Here is a 15,613-nt window from a genome sequence, read left to right as displayed (position 1 = left end):
TTTCTTTCTCTTGCCTAGATTGCTCTCATTAGGACTTCCAGTACCATGTTGAACAGAAGTGGTGAAAATGAGCATCGTTGTCTGATCCAGTTCTTAGAGGCAAGGCTTTTAGCTTTTCCTCATTTGGTATCATGTCAGCTGTGAGTCTGTCATATATGGGCTTTTTTATGTTGAGGTATGTTCCTTCTGTACCTAGTTTGCTTTTTTTTTTTTCATGAAGGGTGATGAATTTTACTAAATGCTTTTTCTGCAGTTATTGAGATGACCTTATGGCTTTTGTCCTTCATTCTGTTTATGTCAGGGGTCCCCAGACCCTGGGTCATGGACTGGTACCCTCCTGGAACAGCAAGAGATGAGTCAGTGAGTGAGCATTACCACCTGAGCTCCACCTCCTGTCAGATCAGAGGCAGCATTCGATTCTCACAGGAGTCAGAACCCCATTGTGAACTGTGCATGTGTGGGATCTAGGTTGTGTGCTCCTTATGAGAATCTAATGCCTGTTGATCTGAGGTGGAACAGTTTCATCCCGAAACTACCCCCACTCCCCCCACCCCACGATCCATGCAAAAAACGTCTTCAATGAAACCAGTCCTTGGTACCAAAACGGTTGGGGACCGCTGGTTTATATGATATATAATGTTTACTGATTTGTGTATATTGAACCATTCTTGTATCCCTGGGATAAATTCACTTGATCATGGTGGATTATCTTTTTGAAGTGCTTCTGAATATGGTTTGCTAGTATTTTGTAAATGTAAAAACTACTATGTGTCTATGTTCATCAGGGATATTGGCCTGTAGTTTTCTTCTTTTGTTGTGTCCTTGTCTAGTTTTGGTATCAGCATAACACTGGCTTCATAGAATGAGTTAGGGAGAATTACCTCTTCAGTTTTTTTGGAGTAACTTCAGGGGAACTGATGTTAGTTCTTCTTTATAAGTTTGGTAGAATCCAACAGTGAAGCCACTTGGTCCTGGACTTTTCTTTGTTGGAAAACTTTTCATTACTGATTCAATCTTGTTAGTTGGTCTGTTCAGGGTTTTTCTTTCTTCCTGATTCAATCTTGATAGGTTTACGTGTCTAGGAATTTATCCATTTCCTCTAGGTTTTCCAGTTTGCCAGTGTATAGCTGTTTATAATAGTCTCTAATGTACTTTTATATTTCTGTGTTATCAGTTGTAATGTCTCCTTTTTCATTTCTGATTTTATTTGGCTCTTCTCTCTTTTTTCTTCTTGGTTAGTCTAGCTAGTGGCTTATCAATATCAATTGTATCTTTTAAAAAACCCCCAACTTTTTGTTAATCCTTTGTATTGTATTTTTGGTCTCTATTTCATTTAATTTTTTTCTGATATTTGTTATTTCTTCTACTAATTTTTGGGTTTGGTTTGTTCTTGCTTTTCTAGTTTTTTGAGGTGCATTATTAGATCGTTTATCTGAGATCTTTCTACTTTTTTGATGTAGGTATTTATTGCTATAAACTTCCCTCTTAGTACTACTTTTGCTGTATCCCATAGGGTTTGGTAAGTTGTGCTTTCCTTTTCATTTGTTTCAAGAATTTAAAAAAACATTGACCCAGTGGGTGTTCGGAAGCATGTTGTTTAATTTCCATGTATTTGTACCATTCTCAAAGTACCTCTTGTAATTGATTTCTAGTTTTATTCCACTGTGGTCTGAGAAGAACTTGATATAATTTCAATTTGTAGAAATTTGTTGAGACTTGTTTTGTCTAATATATTATATACCCTGGAAAATGTTCTGTGTGCTGATGAGAATAATGTGTGTTGTGCAGCTGCTGGAGAAAATGTTCTATAAATGAGTGTTAGGTCAATTTTGTCAAAAGCACAGTTTAAATACATTATTTCTTTGTTAATTTTCCATTTAAATGATCTGTCTAATGTTGAGAGTGGGGTGTTTAAGTCCCTCACTATTATTTCATTGGCATCTATCTCTCCCTTTAGATCTAACGAATTTGCTGAATGTACCTGTGTGCTCCAGTGTTGAGTGCATGTACATTTATAATTCTTGTATTCTCTTGCTTAATTGATCCTTTTATCATTAATACACTCTTTGTCTCTTTCTCCTGTTCTGACTTTTTTTTCCCTAAGCCCTTTAATATTCACTTCAACAGTTGAGGCACAAACAATAATAAAACTGCATTTTTTATTTTACAAGAAGATTTTGTATGATATCTACATGATATACCAATTTTCTCACAATCTCTTTGGCAATAACATTTCATTAACACTCTAGTCCACAAACTAATTCAACAGGGTCAGAAAGGCAAGAGGAATACGGTAAAAATAAACTTATTGAGGGGTAAGAGGAATCCAAACATTTACTGACTATTATGCTCACTACTAGGTTTTACATAGTTAACATAAATTAAATGTGTATGTAAATTCTAGTTATCTGTTAATAGAACAGCATTGCTACAGCTAGGTAATTCTAAACTTTAAATGTTCTTTCACTTTAAGGACAAATCGTGGAACCAAACAATATGTCTTTGCCTCAAAATGCATGTCAATGTGCACTAATATATAGTTTCCATTTCCAATTTTTTTTTACAAGTGTGCAACATTAGCGCATGAAAATATTCAAGCTCTTGGCCAGGAATGGTGGCTCATGCCTTTAATCTCAGCACTTTGGGAGGCCGAGGTAGGCAGATCACGAGGTCAGGAGATCACAACCATCCTGGCTAACATGGTGAAACCCCGTCTCTACTAAAAATTAAAAAAAAAAAAAAAAAAAAAATTAGCTGGGTGTGGTGGCAGGCACCTGTAGTCCCAGCTACTTGGGAGGCTGAGGCAGGAGAATGGCATGAACCCGGGAGGCGGAGCTTGCAGTGAGCCAAGATCATGCCACCGCACTCCAGCCTGGGTGATACAGCAAGACTCCGTTTCAAAAAAAAAGAAAAAGAAAAAGAAAAATAAAACATTCAAGCTCTTATTACTTCACTTGAACCTGGGTTTACATTCTCACCTGCCGAGCACTATTTGGCCAGCATCATCACAACTACCTGGATATACCACCCTGTTTTTAACTTGAAATCCATTTTATATGATATAAATGTAGCTACTTCTGCTTGTTGTGCTTTCCATTAGAATGGAATATCTTTTTCCATCCCTTTACTTTTAGTCTGTATGTCTTTTACAGGTGAAGTGAATTTCTTATGGGTAGCATATAGTTGGGTCATTAAAAAAAAATCTGTTCTGTCAGTTTTTTCCACTCTTAAGTGAAAAATTTAATCTGTTTACATTCAAGAGTGTTACTGATATGTGAGGACTTACTCCTGTCATTTTGTTAACGTTTTCTTGTTGTTCTATATAATTTTTGTTCCTTTCTTTCTTTCTTATCGTTGCAGTTTGGTGATTTTACACAGTGGTAACATTTGAGTCCCTTCTCTTCCTCATTTGTTTGCTTTACCAGTGAGTTTGATAGTTTTGTGTGTTTTCATGATAGTAGATATCATCCTTTAGCTTCCAGGTGTAGAACTCCCTTAGGCACTTCTTGTGGGGCTGGTCTAGTGGTGTTGAATTCCCTCAGTTTTTGCATGTCTGGGAAAGACTTTGTTTCTCCTTCATTTATGAAGGATAGCTTTACTGGGTATAGTGGTCTTGCCTGCCAGTTTCTTCTTTTTTTCTTTCTTTCAGCACTTTGAATGTATCATCCCATTTTTTCCTAGACTGTAGGGTTTCTGTTGAGAAATTGGCTGTCTGATGGGGTTTCCTTTATATGTGACTTTTCTCTGGCTGCTTTTAGAATTCTCTCTTTGTCATTGACTTTTGACAGCTTGACTAGAATGTGCTGTGGAGAAAACTTGTGGAGTTATATCTGTTTGAGAATCTCTGAGCTTTCTATATCCTGTATCTGGATGTACACTTGGTACACTTGGGAAGTTTTCAACTATTATTTCATTAAATAGGTTTTCTATAACTTTGGTCTTTTCTTTGTCTTCTTGAACACCCACAATTCAGATATTTGGTCACTTTTTTGTTCTTTTTTTTTTTTTATACTTCTCCTTTTCTGTTGCTTTTCTCTCTTTCCTTCCCCTTCCCCTTTCTTTCTTTCTTTTTTTTTTTTCCTGGCTTGTTTCAAAAGACCTGTCTTCAAGTTCTGAAATTCTTTCTTCTGCTTGATCTAGTCTACTGTTGAAGCTCTCAAGTGTATTCTTTTAAATTTCATTCCTTAAATTCTTTAGTTCCCGGATTTGTTTGATTCCTTTTTTAAGATATCTGTCTCTCTGGTGAATTTCTTATTCATATGTTAAATTTAAAATTTCATTGTATTGTTAATCTCAATACAATTAAATAATTGTTAGTGTGTTCTCTTGTATCTCACTGAACTTCATTAATATCATTATTTTGAATTCTTTTTTCAGGATTTTATAAATTTGTTTTTCATTGGAATCTGTTACTGGAAAATTATTGCTTTTTTTTTTGGAGGTGTCATACTTCCTTGCTTTTTCTTGTTTCTTGTGTCCTTATGTTGATATCTGTGCATCTGTTTTAAGTCACTTCTTCCATTTTTTTGGATTGGCTTTGATAGAGGGAGACTGTTTCCTAAAGATGTATCTATGGTGTTGGGTAGGGCACTTTAGCTTTGATTCTGGGTGCATGCATATGATTTTTTCTACCGTAAAAAGCATTGGTGGTATCTGTGATTTTTCTCAGTGACTTAGACTGCAGTTGTTAGTGGAGGCTGTGGTGAGGTTTTACTGGGGGTGGGGATGCCAGTCATCAGTCCTCAGGCCCCATTTGTGGCAGTGGTGAGCTAAGTGTGTCTTGGGCCTCCAGCAGGTGTGTCTGAGCACCAGCATTAGGGGGTCCAAACACGCCAATTCTTGGACCTACAGGAGGCCCTTGCTATAGTGCTGGCAGTGACAGCAGTAGGCTGGGTGTGTGGCTGAGTCTGTCATTCCCTGGATAAGGTATGTGGCATGGGCAATGGCAGTAGCAGTGCTGGCACAACACTTGGACTCTGAAACAGTGTATGTTAGTGTTAGTGGTGGCTGCAACAGGCTTGGGAGGTGGTGTATGTGGGGGTGGGGGGGGGCCACTGGGGCAGCAGGGGCAAGTTGGATAGACCCATCCATAGGCCCCTGGGAGGATTGCAGAGATGCCAGTGGTGGTGAATGAGGCAGGGCAATACCCATATCCCCAGGCAGTGCTTGAGCATGGCGGCTGGGGGCAGGGGGGTGGTGGCAGGTTGTACCAGGCCAGGCAGGCCTGTCTTCAGGCCTCCTGGTGGTGTGCTCAGGTGCTGGCTGTGTTGGGCTGGGCAGGGCAGGGTGCTCCCCAGATCCCTGGTGGAATGTTCTGGTGGCTGCAGCAGCAGCAGCAATGGTTGGAGGACCCTGTCCTTAGGGCACATGCAACTATGTAGCAGTGGACCTGCTGTTGGCAGGTGGAGTCACTGCTAGTGGCATATGCTTTGGTTTCCCAGTGGCAGCAGCAGTGGCTGCAGTGGACAGTGGCAGAGTCTGTCCTCAGGGCATGTGCACAGCAGCTCCTCTGCTTGAGGGAGCTGAGTTGCTGCTTGTGGTAGCCCTCCCAGGCAGGCAGTTATCATGCCCTAGGGAACATGCATTTTTGATTCCCTTTGTCCCTGGGGTAGCTTCACTGGTGCATCACACCACTGATTCCTCAGAGTGTGGGGACACACTATGTGTGTTAGAATGCTGGGAACCCTGGTGTTCTGCTGGGTCCAATTGGTATTGTGCTCCTGTAGACCTCTGGGTGTACATGGGGGTATATCAGTGGGGCTCCAGGCATGTGGAGATGCAGGGGCCATCGTGCCCCAGGGTAGGATGCAGTCTGGTGTGGGCTGGGCTTGCAAAATGGTGCCATGCTGTAGCTGCTTAGGATTCAGGGAGTGTATGGGACCCAGCATGAGTTTCCCCGCTTGAGCAATGCTGTTGCATGGTCTCTAGGCAGCTCCCTATGCTAGTCTCTGGGCCTATGAAGATCCAGGGGCTGTCCCAGGGCTAGGGTTGCAAGAGTCTGTGGTGGGAATGCGGACCACTGGGGATCTCTGCCTTTCCCCACACTAGCCTCTCTGGGCTCCTAGGCAATCCTGGTTGAACCAGTTGCCTAATTTATCTCTCCTTCCATGCCTCAATTGTTTCCTGTCACTTCTCTGTTGAATTCTAGTGTTCTCTTGGATGCTCTATTCAAATGCCTCTAGTCAGCCATTTTGAAGCCTTCCCCTAGGTCTTTTTTTCCCAGGCTTACATCCCTAAGCTGCCGCAGTTCACCAATTTTCTATTACATAATAATATATTTTCTCTTGGATGAGTAGGACTTATCCAGATGGTCTCACCCCTTCAAAATAATTGCGAAGAAGATTAAAACTGCATTTAGGAACTGTTCTAGTTGGCTTTTGCCTTTCTCTGATGCATACTCTAGAGATTCATACCACAAACTAGGTATAAGGTTTTAAGGGATCTCTTACTTTATCTGCCCAACTTGCTTTTTCCGGGAACAGCTTCCAATTTCTTCCTCAATATACCCCCTGTTCCCTTCTCCCAGCTATATGATTCCTGCTGCTGTATGATCCTAGATCTTGGCCACAATTGATAGGTTCAAGATTAGATTGCTGATCTGAGTCTGGCAACCCATAACACCTTGCCTCTGAACCTTGCTTCACTAATTTAAGGGAAGGCACCTGAACCAGGAAAGGTCCATCATAATCCTTCTCTGTTATTTTTTCAAACTCTGCAAAAGACAGCCAGTTCCTCTTTGGTGGTAGAAGTATTAAGATGGAGGGCTTGGCTTCACTGGTAGCATGTTTCCTGCTACAAAAGAGAAGTTAGTCTATCATGAAAGACAATGAAGTATCATGTAAAGAAATGGTGTTCTTGTGGTATTTGAATTCCTGGCTTCATTTGAACATCTAGCCTAGCTACATCCCTGTACTTCTCTTGATTCAATCGTGTAACTTTCCTTGAATTACACAATCTATCTCAGTAGCTTCCTAAAAATCTTCCCTTTCTGCCTAAGCTAGGGTTGGGTTAAACATTTTAAATATTTGCCCATATATCTAACATATGGTAGTGTATTACTCTATTGAATTCAAGTGTTAAGTTAGGTTTCCAGGTTCTCTAATGCAAAGGAAGCATAAAATTCGGCTGAAAGCAAGCTGGTTAATGTAATTTGGTTTGAAAATAAACATCACCAATGTATTTTTTTGATAATTGGTTTTTTTTTTTTTTTTGGTGTACTCTAAGCAGTTTTGCAATCTTTTCATGTCTTTTTTTCCTTGAGATTTTTCTTCATTTCTGCTTTTCAAATTTGCCTCTTAAAACTTTAAATATTTGCTAATAGAATTTAAAGTCAGTTGGTTTTTCCTCTGGACTGCTTATAGTAGAAAAAAGCTGGAGTAATCTCAATATATAATAATAAGGGATTATTATAAAGAACAAATTATGTATCTCAAACAGGGCATTAGTTGGAAATACAAATGTCTACTATGTTGTAAACTTAGTAGACATAAGTGACCAACAGGATTATTTTATAGTTTATTGCTCAAATTTCTCTTTTCTGAGGAAAAAATCTAACTTAGGAAATATCAGAAACCATAAACAAAAAATTTCTGGTGCGGTCACTCTCACTGTGACACCAATGCCAAAACCCCACTCCTCTTGGCATAAACAGAGCTGCTGGCTCCAGCAGCCCCTTGGCTCAGGGGTCAGGATGGTAAAATTCTCCCTTCCCCTACCTCTCAAGAGTTGCTGCTTTATCAAGGACAGTTTAGAAAGTGGGTCATTGGGAAGATGCCCCTCCCCTGAGCTGGCAGGCATGAGAGCACTGTTGTCTGGATGATGGCACCTTCTCAGGCTATTGGGGACAGAGTTCGAGAGGGTTAAGGTTAGGAATGGAGTAAGGGGTTCAAATGAAGTGATAGAAGATAAGGGTTTTTTGATAAAAGTGGAAGTAGAGGAGGGCTGCAACTGTTCCTCTGTGTGAGTTCAGACAGGTCCCTTCCTCTTTCTGGGCTTTTCCCATCTGTGCAATACCAAATTAGGTTAGGTGGCCTCTGGGGTCCCCATCAGCTTTGACTGGCTTTGATTCTGGGAGGTGGAAAGGCAAAGGAAGGAGATCACAGGACAGTTAGTGACCCTGGCAAAGGTGGACAGAGAAGGGCTGATTGTTATTAGAGATGGAGTGAGTAGAGTGGGGCAGTGAAGTGCTCTGGTGCTTCATTTTTACTCATCATTTTTTTTGAGACAGAGTTTTGCTCTTGTTGCTCAGGCTGGAGTGCAATGGCGTGATCTCAGCTCACTGCAACCTCTGCCTCCCAGGTTCAAGCGATTCTACTGCCTCAGCCTCCCAAGTAGCTGGGATTACAGGCAGGCACCACCACACCCCACTTTTTTTTTTTTTGTATTTTTAGTAGAGACTGGGTTTCACCATGTTGGTCAGGCTGGTCATGAAGCATTTGCTGAAGAGGCAACTGTAGTACAATTGAAATAACTGTTAACCTCAAGTTGGACATTTGTGGGTTTGAATTGTAGCTCCACTGTTTCCTAGCTGTAAGCCTCAGACTTTCAATCTCTAAAAATGCCTATAATAATTACCTGGAAGGATGCTGTGAAGAGCAAATAAGACAATCTCTAATGAGCTCTGCAAAAGCTTCAAAGGCTGTCCAAATAGGGGTTCAGTAGACATTTGTCATTGGATCAAAGAACTGCAATACTGCTCCCCCTCAGCTGAGCAGGTCTCTTTATGGACATAACACTCCCTCTTCCATTGGCCCATCGTGTTTTTATGTGTGCGTGTGTGTATAAAGGACAAATATTTATGCATATCAAAGGGGAGGAGACTGAGAAATTCCATTATATGCAAAGTCCTGGATGGCTCAGGTAATTAAGGGTCGAATGCTGGTTCGGTTACTTTTTAATTGTGTGCCTTCAGGCAAGTCTTTCACCTCTCTGAGCTTGTGTATAAGACAGGGGATAACCATACTCACCTCAGAAGACTGATGGGAAGAGGAAAATGGACAGTAAATAGCAGAGTCTTTCTAAACCCAAAGACCTGTACAACTACAACTGCAGTGCTGCAGAGGGAGTTGTACTGAAAAAACATTACACAAAGAATTTGGTTAGGGTGAGGGCAGACTGAAGAATGATAAAGGGGTTGGACTTTGGAATCAGAGGGCCTTGAGATTCTGTCCATGCTTCAAGGCCGTGGAACACAGGCAAGTTGCTTAACTACATTCATGTAAAAGGGAAGAACACCTACACCTCAGTGAATTGTTGCGGAGTAAGCTCTGCTATGTATGTATCTCCTATCATGCCCTGCACAAAGTAATTACCAGAATTACTATGGATAAGGCCCGAACAATTCACCTTTAATGTTCCATGCTTCTATTTTCTCTAACTTCAGCTTAGTTTTTGGAAGCTGTGAACACCTCTTAAGGGCAAAGTTCCATTCTAGGGTCCAGGAACCAGGAGCTGGAAGCTCATGGCAGGCAGGACTCTATCCCTCCCAGACCTGTGAAATCTTATTGTTACTCACTCTGGCTTAGGACAATGAAGTGAAGCTAAAATCAGGGTCCATGGATCCACGTAGTCCATTTGGAAGGACCTGCATAAAAATGGTCAAATATGCAAATGTTTAGTGCTGCTTAGTAAGGTAAGCACCATGTTATAGGTCACAATGTGGCCAAGTCTAACCGTGCTAAACTCCATGATAAGAGCCACCAGCCTTCCTGGAAAGGCTCCATTTCTCAGAAACACATGAACCAAATCATACCTTTTGTACTACATGGTAAGCTTTCTTGATGCCAAAGAAAATGGAATGTGACAGAACTTTTAATCCCATAAAAGACTCAATATATTTGGCACCCTCATTTTATAGTACTCCTTTTTGGTACAGAATCATTTTGCCAAAATACTCCTGTGACACAGATGTACATGATAAACTGTAAAATGGAATTTCACCCATTGAAGAGCCCCAAAAGAACAATATGGTAGTGCAGCATGAACCAACATGTAACTTCTAATTTTCAATATCCCCAAATTGCAAAATACTAATAGCTAATATATATACTATATGCCAAGTATTAAGTACTTTTTAATTATTATCACACTCTGTTACAACCGCACTATGAGGAAAGTAGAATAGTACAATTATCTCACTTTGCAGATGAAGAAGCTGAGGTACAGAGATTCATTTACTCAAAATCATATAGGCTATGAGGCTCTCTCAAGTCTAGCTTTTAAGAGTTGATAAATGTGGAGCCTTTGGCTAGTAAGCTTTGCTACTCTTGGAAATGAATTTAGCCTTAGAAGTATGTTGAAAACTACTATTTATAATTTGCTGTTACACCAACAGGTAAACAGTGAACTATAAGTTAGTGTCATGAAAAGGCTAGAGTATATGGAGGGGGAAGATCACTTCTGGTTTGGGGGGTGGCCAGAAAGTCAAAGAAAGCTTTGCAGCAGTGGCATTTGAGCCAGGCCTTGGAAGATAAAAAAACATTTGTGTCCTGTACTTAGTAGGAGCTTGGTCAAGACAACACAAATATTAGCAAAACTAATGACCTGGATGATATTAAGAAATAAGCCCTAAACAAGGTGCACAACACCTGTGTGACAATATTCTTCAGTATTCACTTTACCCTAGTGTGCTGATTTCCAGTTTGGTTGTCATATCCATGTTCATAACAATACCAAAATAGATTATAGAGACCAAAATCTAATATTGTTTCTTTTTCATGATAAACATCTTTTATTACATCTTAGTGTGCAAAAATACAAATTATCTTAAAAAAATACAGAGCACTCTCGCTACGGATCTGGGCAAAGACATGACGAACAAAAATTCCCTAACAGATGACAGTGAACACTTCAGTGGATGGGAACTACAGTAGCCCTGTTCTCATTATACTATGAAGCCAAATTAATCAACTTTGATGATATACACTTAAACTATCAAAACCAATTAAGGCACAGTGTCATTCAAAATTTATAGACAGAATAGCAATAATCCCAAGAAAATATAATTAAAATACTCTGCTGAACATGGAATTATACATTTGTAACTTAACACTGGCAAAATGTGGAATGATTATAGCATAAGAGACATTGTTTTTCTGAAAAGTGGACAAGGAGGTGTGGTATATAGGAAAGTGGCTCAGATTCAAGACTCAAATTTATTTTTTAAAAGATCTCTTCTGCATTAGATTCTAGGTTTCTTTTTTGGTTTCAAAACTGGGTCCACAATCCATAAAAGTGACATTAATGAACACAGCATAAAGATCTTAAAAAGAATCTGATTATACCAGCAGTTTGGTAACATATTGGTAGAGCTGTTCCGTAAATGCTTCAGGGGAAAATTTTTCCTTCACCTTGGCTCTTCCAGCCAGGCCCATGGTGGCTTTTAAGGAAGGTTCACGGATGAACTTTTCTATTGCTTCTGAGAAGTGCACTGGGTCAGGCTCACACAGAAACCCTGTGACACTGTGGTCAATGGACTCCAAGGGTCCCCCAGAATTAACAGCAATGACTGGGCACTGCATGTACATGGCTTCCAGAGGGACAATGCCAAAGTGTTCATTGCTTGGTGTGTAAAGCACACACGTGCAGCTGTGGAGGAGGGAGATTTTCTGTTTGTCTGAGAAAGACCTCAAGAAGGTCACATACTGGCCAAGGTCAGACTGTTGGACCATTTGCTTCAATTCCTGGTAATGTTCCACATTCTCCAGGACTCTCTCGTCATAACCACCTGCCACGATCAGATGAACCCTCTCCCAATCTTGGGATGTCAATCTTCCACGCAGCTGTACTAGGGCTTCCAATGCCAAAGTCAGATTTTTCTTCCTTTCGTATCTGTTGATAGAGAGCAGCAGGAATTTTTTCCCCTTGGGGACTAGGTCATCAAGCTTTTCAGGAACAACTGAATCAAAGCTGGTGACATTTAGAGATGGATAGAGGACATCAGGGTCTATGTGAGACAGGGTCTTGAATGTTTTCTTAAAAACAGCAGCAGTGAACTGGCTGTTGACTAAGATGCAGTCTGCCATGCCTGTGGTGTATTCCTCTATCCAGTCAATCGGGGCCCTGTATAACCGTTTAAGAAAAGAATCTCTCTTGGTGAGAAGCAGATCTGGGAAGTGACAGTAAAACAGGATCTTCTTCCGCCGTCTAGCCAGCCTGAACACTGGAATACAGGCAGACACCTAGCCAAAGCAAAAATCAACAGCAGATAAAGCGGTCAACTCAACTTCCACCAAACCAAAAACACAGACACCCACCCTGCATGCTAGTCTGTGGGCTCCTCATAGGAAATGTCTACTTCTGTTTTGTTCCCCAAGACTCTCAGCCAGTACCATATGCCTGGTGTACAGAAGGCTAGAGACGTTTGCTAGATGTGTGCTAAATATTTAAAGCTTCAAGTCCAGTGGTTTCCTCTTGAATAGTGCTGTCTAATAGAAATCTAGTAATATTAAAAATGTTTTCAAGGGTGAAACTAATTTTAACATATTATTTACCCAAAACATTATCATTTCAAAATGTAATCAATACTAAACAGTATTAATGAGATACTTTATATATACATATATTTCACGTTAAATCTTCAAAATCAGTTTGTATTTTAACTTTAGCGCATCTCAGTTTAGACTAGCCACATTTCAAGTGCTCAACAGCCACATGTGGCTAGTGGCTACCATACTGAACAGTGCCGCTCTAGATCTTTCTCCTCCTAAGGAAATGAATGAATGAACTACAGTAGTTGAGAGCACAAGCTCTAGATTCAAGACTGCCAGGGTTTGAATCTCAGCTCTACTAATTGTGTGGCCACGATCAAGTAATTTATCCCACTCTGGGCCTTAGTTTCCTCTTCTGTAACATGGTGACAATTATAGTTCAAAAAACCCATATAATTTTTGTGATGACTAAATGCACTGATATATGCAAAACACATGGAGTTTAGCACACAGTATGTGCTCAATAAATATTAAAGCTAGTCATCATTGAGCATGAACTACATGCTGGCATTACTACAGACTTTCTTGTTGGGTAATCTTTACAAGTCATTTTAGTCTCAGCTAACTTAACACCTGAAGAAGGTAACTTTAGGCATAATGTGCAATTTATTCAAAGCCACTTAATTAAAGCAGTAGATAACAGAACTTGAATCCAGGATGCCTATTTCCAAGTCAGTATTTTTCCTCTACCCACTATAGTCTCAGCTGCCTCATGCCTACTGACACATGCAGGATGTTTGGTAAATGTCCATATTACTTAAAAAGAAAGCTTCCATGCAAACAAGGATGATGAAAAGTAACTCAGGAGTCACAATTAAAGAAACACAAATACAAACGTGATGCCATTTGCACCTATCAGTTTGGCAAAGATTAAAATGGTTAATTTTAATATCCAAGGCAGACAAAAGCATGGATCATATATTGTTGGGCAGTAAAGTGACACGGCCTCTTTGGTAGATAAACTTGGCAGTAGCTGTTAATATTTAAAATTAACAACTTTTAGACACACTAACTTTAGGAATTTCCTCAAAGGATGTATTTGCAGAAGTACAAAAAAATAAAAAAAAAGAAAAGGATGTTCATAATAACACTGATGTATTCACAAAAAAACTAGTCACAGCATTAGTGTCCTTTAAGAAGAATGTTTAATTATGACACACTTAAACAAAAGTGGATTTTCTGGCCACTATGAAGAATGAAGTGAATCTCTAATATTGATACATAAGAATGTCCCGGCTGGGCACGGTGGCTCATGCTTGTAATCCCAGCACTTTGAGAGGCCGAAGTGGGCGGATCACGAGGTAAGGAGTTCGAGACCAGCCTGGCCAACATGGTGAAACCCCATCTCTACTAAAAATAGAAAAAAATTAGCCGGGCATAGGGCGCGCGGCTGTAATCCCAGCTACTCCGGAGGAGGAGGTTGCAGTGAGCCGAGATCGCGCCATTGCACTCCAGCCTGGAAGACAGAGCAACTCTGTCTCTAAATAGATAAATAAATAAATTTTTGTTGAAAAAGAAGGAAGATGCCTAAGAGTAGGTATGTCATAATACCAATTATGTACCAATAAGAAGATATGCCTACGAAAAGAGACAGGCTGGTGTCACCACAACTTCTGAAAAAATACAAGAGAAACTTAACGGTGGCTATCTTCAGGGAGTAGAATAGGATGGGGCTTTTAGGTTACATCCTTCTATTTTTTTAGTCGAGTAAATGTTTAGTCGAGTAAATGTTACTTTTTAAAGTCATCTTTTTTAGGATGGGAAAAATGCATAAAGGAAAGAGTCGAGAATAGCTACAGGGCAGATCCAGGTGGACATTATTGACCAAGGTAAAAAGCTTGAACTTTTTTCCAAAAACCAATGCGGAGCCATGTACAAGTTTTAATAGGAGTATGATATATTCAGCTTGGTGTTTTTAACACATGACACTGCTGAGGACGGTGTGGCCTGGCTCCGAACACAAGGACAGCGGGATGCAAATGGCCTGAAAGGAGAGTCAACAAAAATAACAGATAAGAGGTAAGACAACACGCGAGTTACTCATTAGTAAAAGGTGACTGAAGCTGACTTCGAATAACAGCGTTTCTCACAGCGAGCCCCAAGGACTAGCTGCATCCAAATCACCCTATGACCGAGTTAAAATGCAGATTTCTGGGCCCCACCTCATGGCTCCTGGATGAAAACTTCCTGGAGGGTGAAACCCTAGCAATCTGCAACTTTAAAAATCTCTAACACTAAAGTTAGGGGACCACAGGCTCGCTCCCAGCCCTGACTTCTCCAGGTCAGTTCCGATCTTTCCAAACTGCAGACAGGCAAGGTCCTCTCTCAGGGGTCATGCCCGCGGCCGCCCTCCACGGCGAGGTCCGCACTCGCGCAGCCGGCCCCGCGGCCGCCTCACCTGGTCGCACACTACCACGTCGAACTCCTCGTCGGCGAGGAACAGCACGTAGAGCGCCAGGAAGACCATGCGCACGTAGGCGCAGACGGCGGCGCCGTGGCCGCCCCAGCCCAGGCCGCGCGGCAGCCAGTCTCCGGCACAGTGCACCGGTAGTTCGCGGCTCTCGGCGAAGCAGTGGCCCGGGTCGTAGTGCGCTGTCCAGATCTTCACGTTACACCCGCGCGCCTGCAGCGCCAACGCCGCGTCCAACACCAGACGCTCAGCGCCTCCTACGCCGAGGTCTGGGTGCAGGAACAGCACCGACGGCTTGGGAACCAGGTCCCGTTGCCGGGCCTGCTCCTCCGCCATTGCCCTAGAGCCGCAACTGCTCCCCGCACCCTGAGGCGTCTTCTGCGCAAGCTCCACCCCTTAGCTCCCGGCTGGCCACTGCGGGCCGACCCCGCCCTGCCGTACGTGCGTCAGTTAGGCCACATCAGCGCAAATCTGTGAGAGCCTAGTAACTGCCTGAGAAAATAGCTTGTCTGACCCTGGTTATATTTTTCCTTCGGTAGGGATTGGACTCTATGAAGGACGTTGTGATCCAAAGGAAGGAGGCTGGAGGTATCTACTTCCCACACAGCAGGTAACTAAGTTATCTGTAGCAGACTATCTACAGGCATATCTTGAGACGACCCAGACGTCCCTGGAGTCAGCGAGGACCTTGCCTGCAAGTCCGGGGGCGGGGCCT

The 15,613-nt window shown here is 41.6% G+C and overlaps 1 protein-coding gene and 1 long non-coding RNA gene across 2 annotated transcripts; both read right to left on the bottom strand.

Annotated features, from left to right (window-relative positions):
- Positions 1-201: 201 nt before the first annotated feature.
- On the bottom strand, positions 202-9,588 carry LOC144334616 (uncharacterized). The gene is made up of 2 exons (XR_013404663.1): positions 9,515-9,588; positions 202-337 (listed from the first exon to the last, which is right to left on the bottom strand). It is a non-coding gene; the product is annotated as an uncharacterized LOC144334616 (long non-coding RNA).
- Positions 9,589-10,708: 1,120 nt separating this feature from the next.
- ALG2 (ALG2 alpha-1,3/1,6-mannosyltransferase) lies at positions 10,709-15,258 on the bottom strand. Its single transcript, NM_001260984.1, is given in 2 exon segments — positions 10,709-12,179; positions 14,887-15,258. Coding segments are annotated over 2 exon segments (1,251 nt in total). The 5' UTR covers positions 15,235-15,258; the 3' UTR covers positions 10,709-11,276.
- Positions 15,259-15,613: the final 355 nt, after the last annotated feature.

The sequence above is a fragment of the Macaca mulatta genome, chromosome 15 (genome assembly GCF_049350105.2).
Source record: "Macaca mulatta isolate MMU2019108-1 chromosome 15, T2T-MMU8v2.0, whole genome shotgun sequence".
NCBI lineage: Eukaryota > Metazoa > Chordata > Mammalia > Primates > Cercopithecidae > Macaca > Macaca mulatta.
This window is presented reverse-complemented; position numbering and strand designations above follow the sequence as displayed.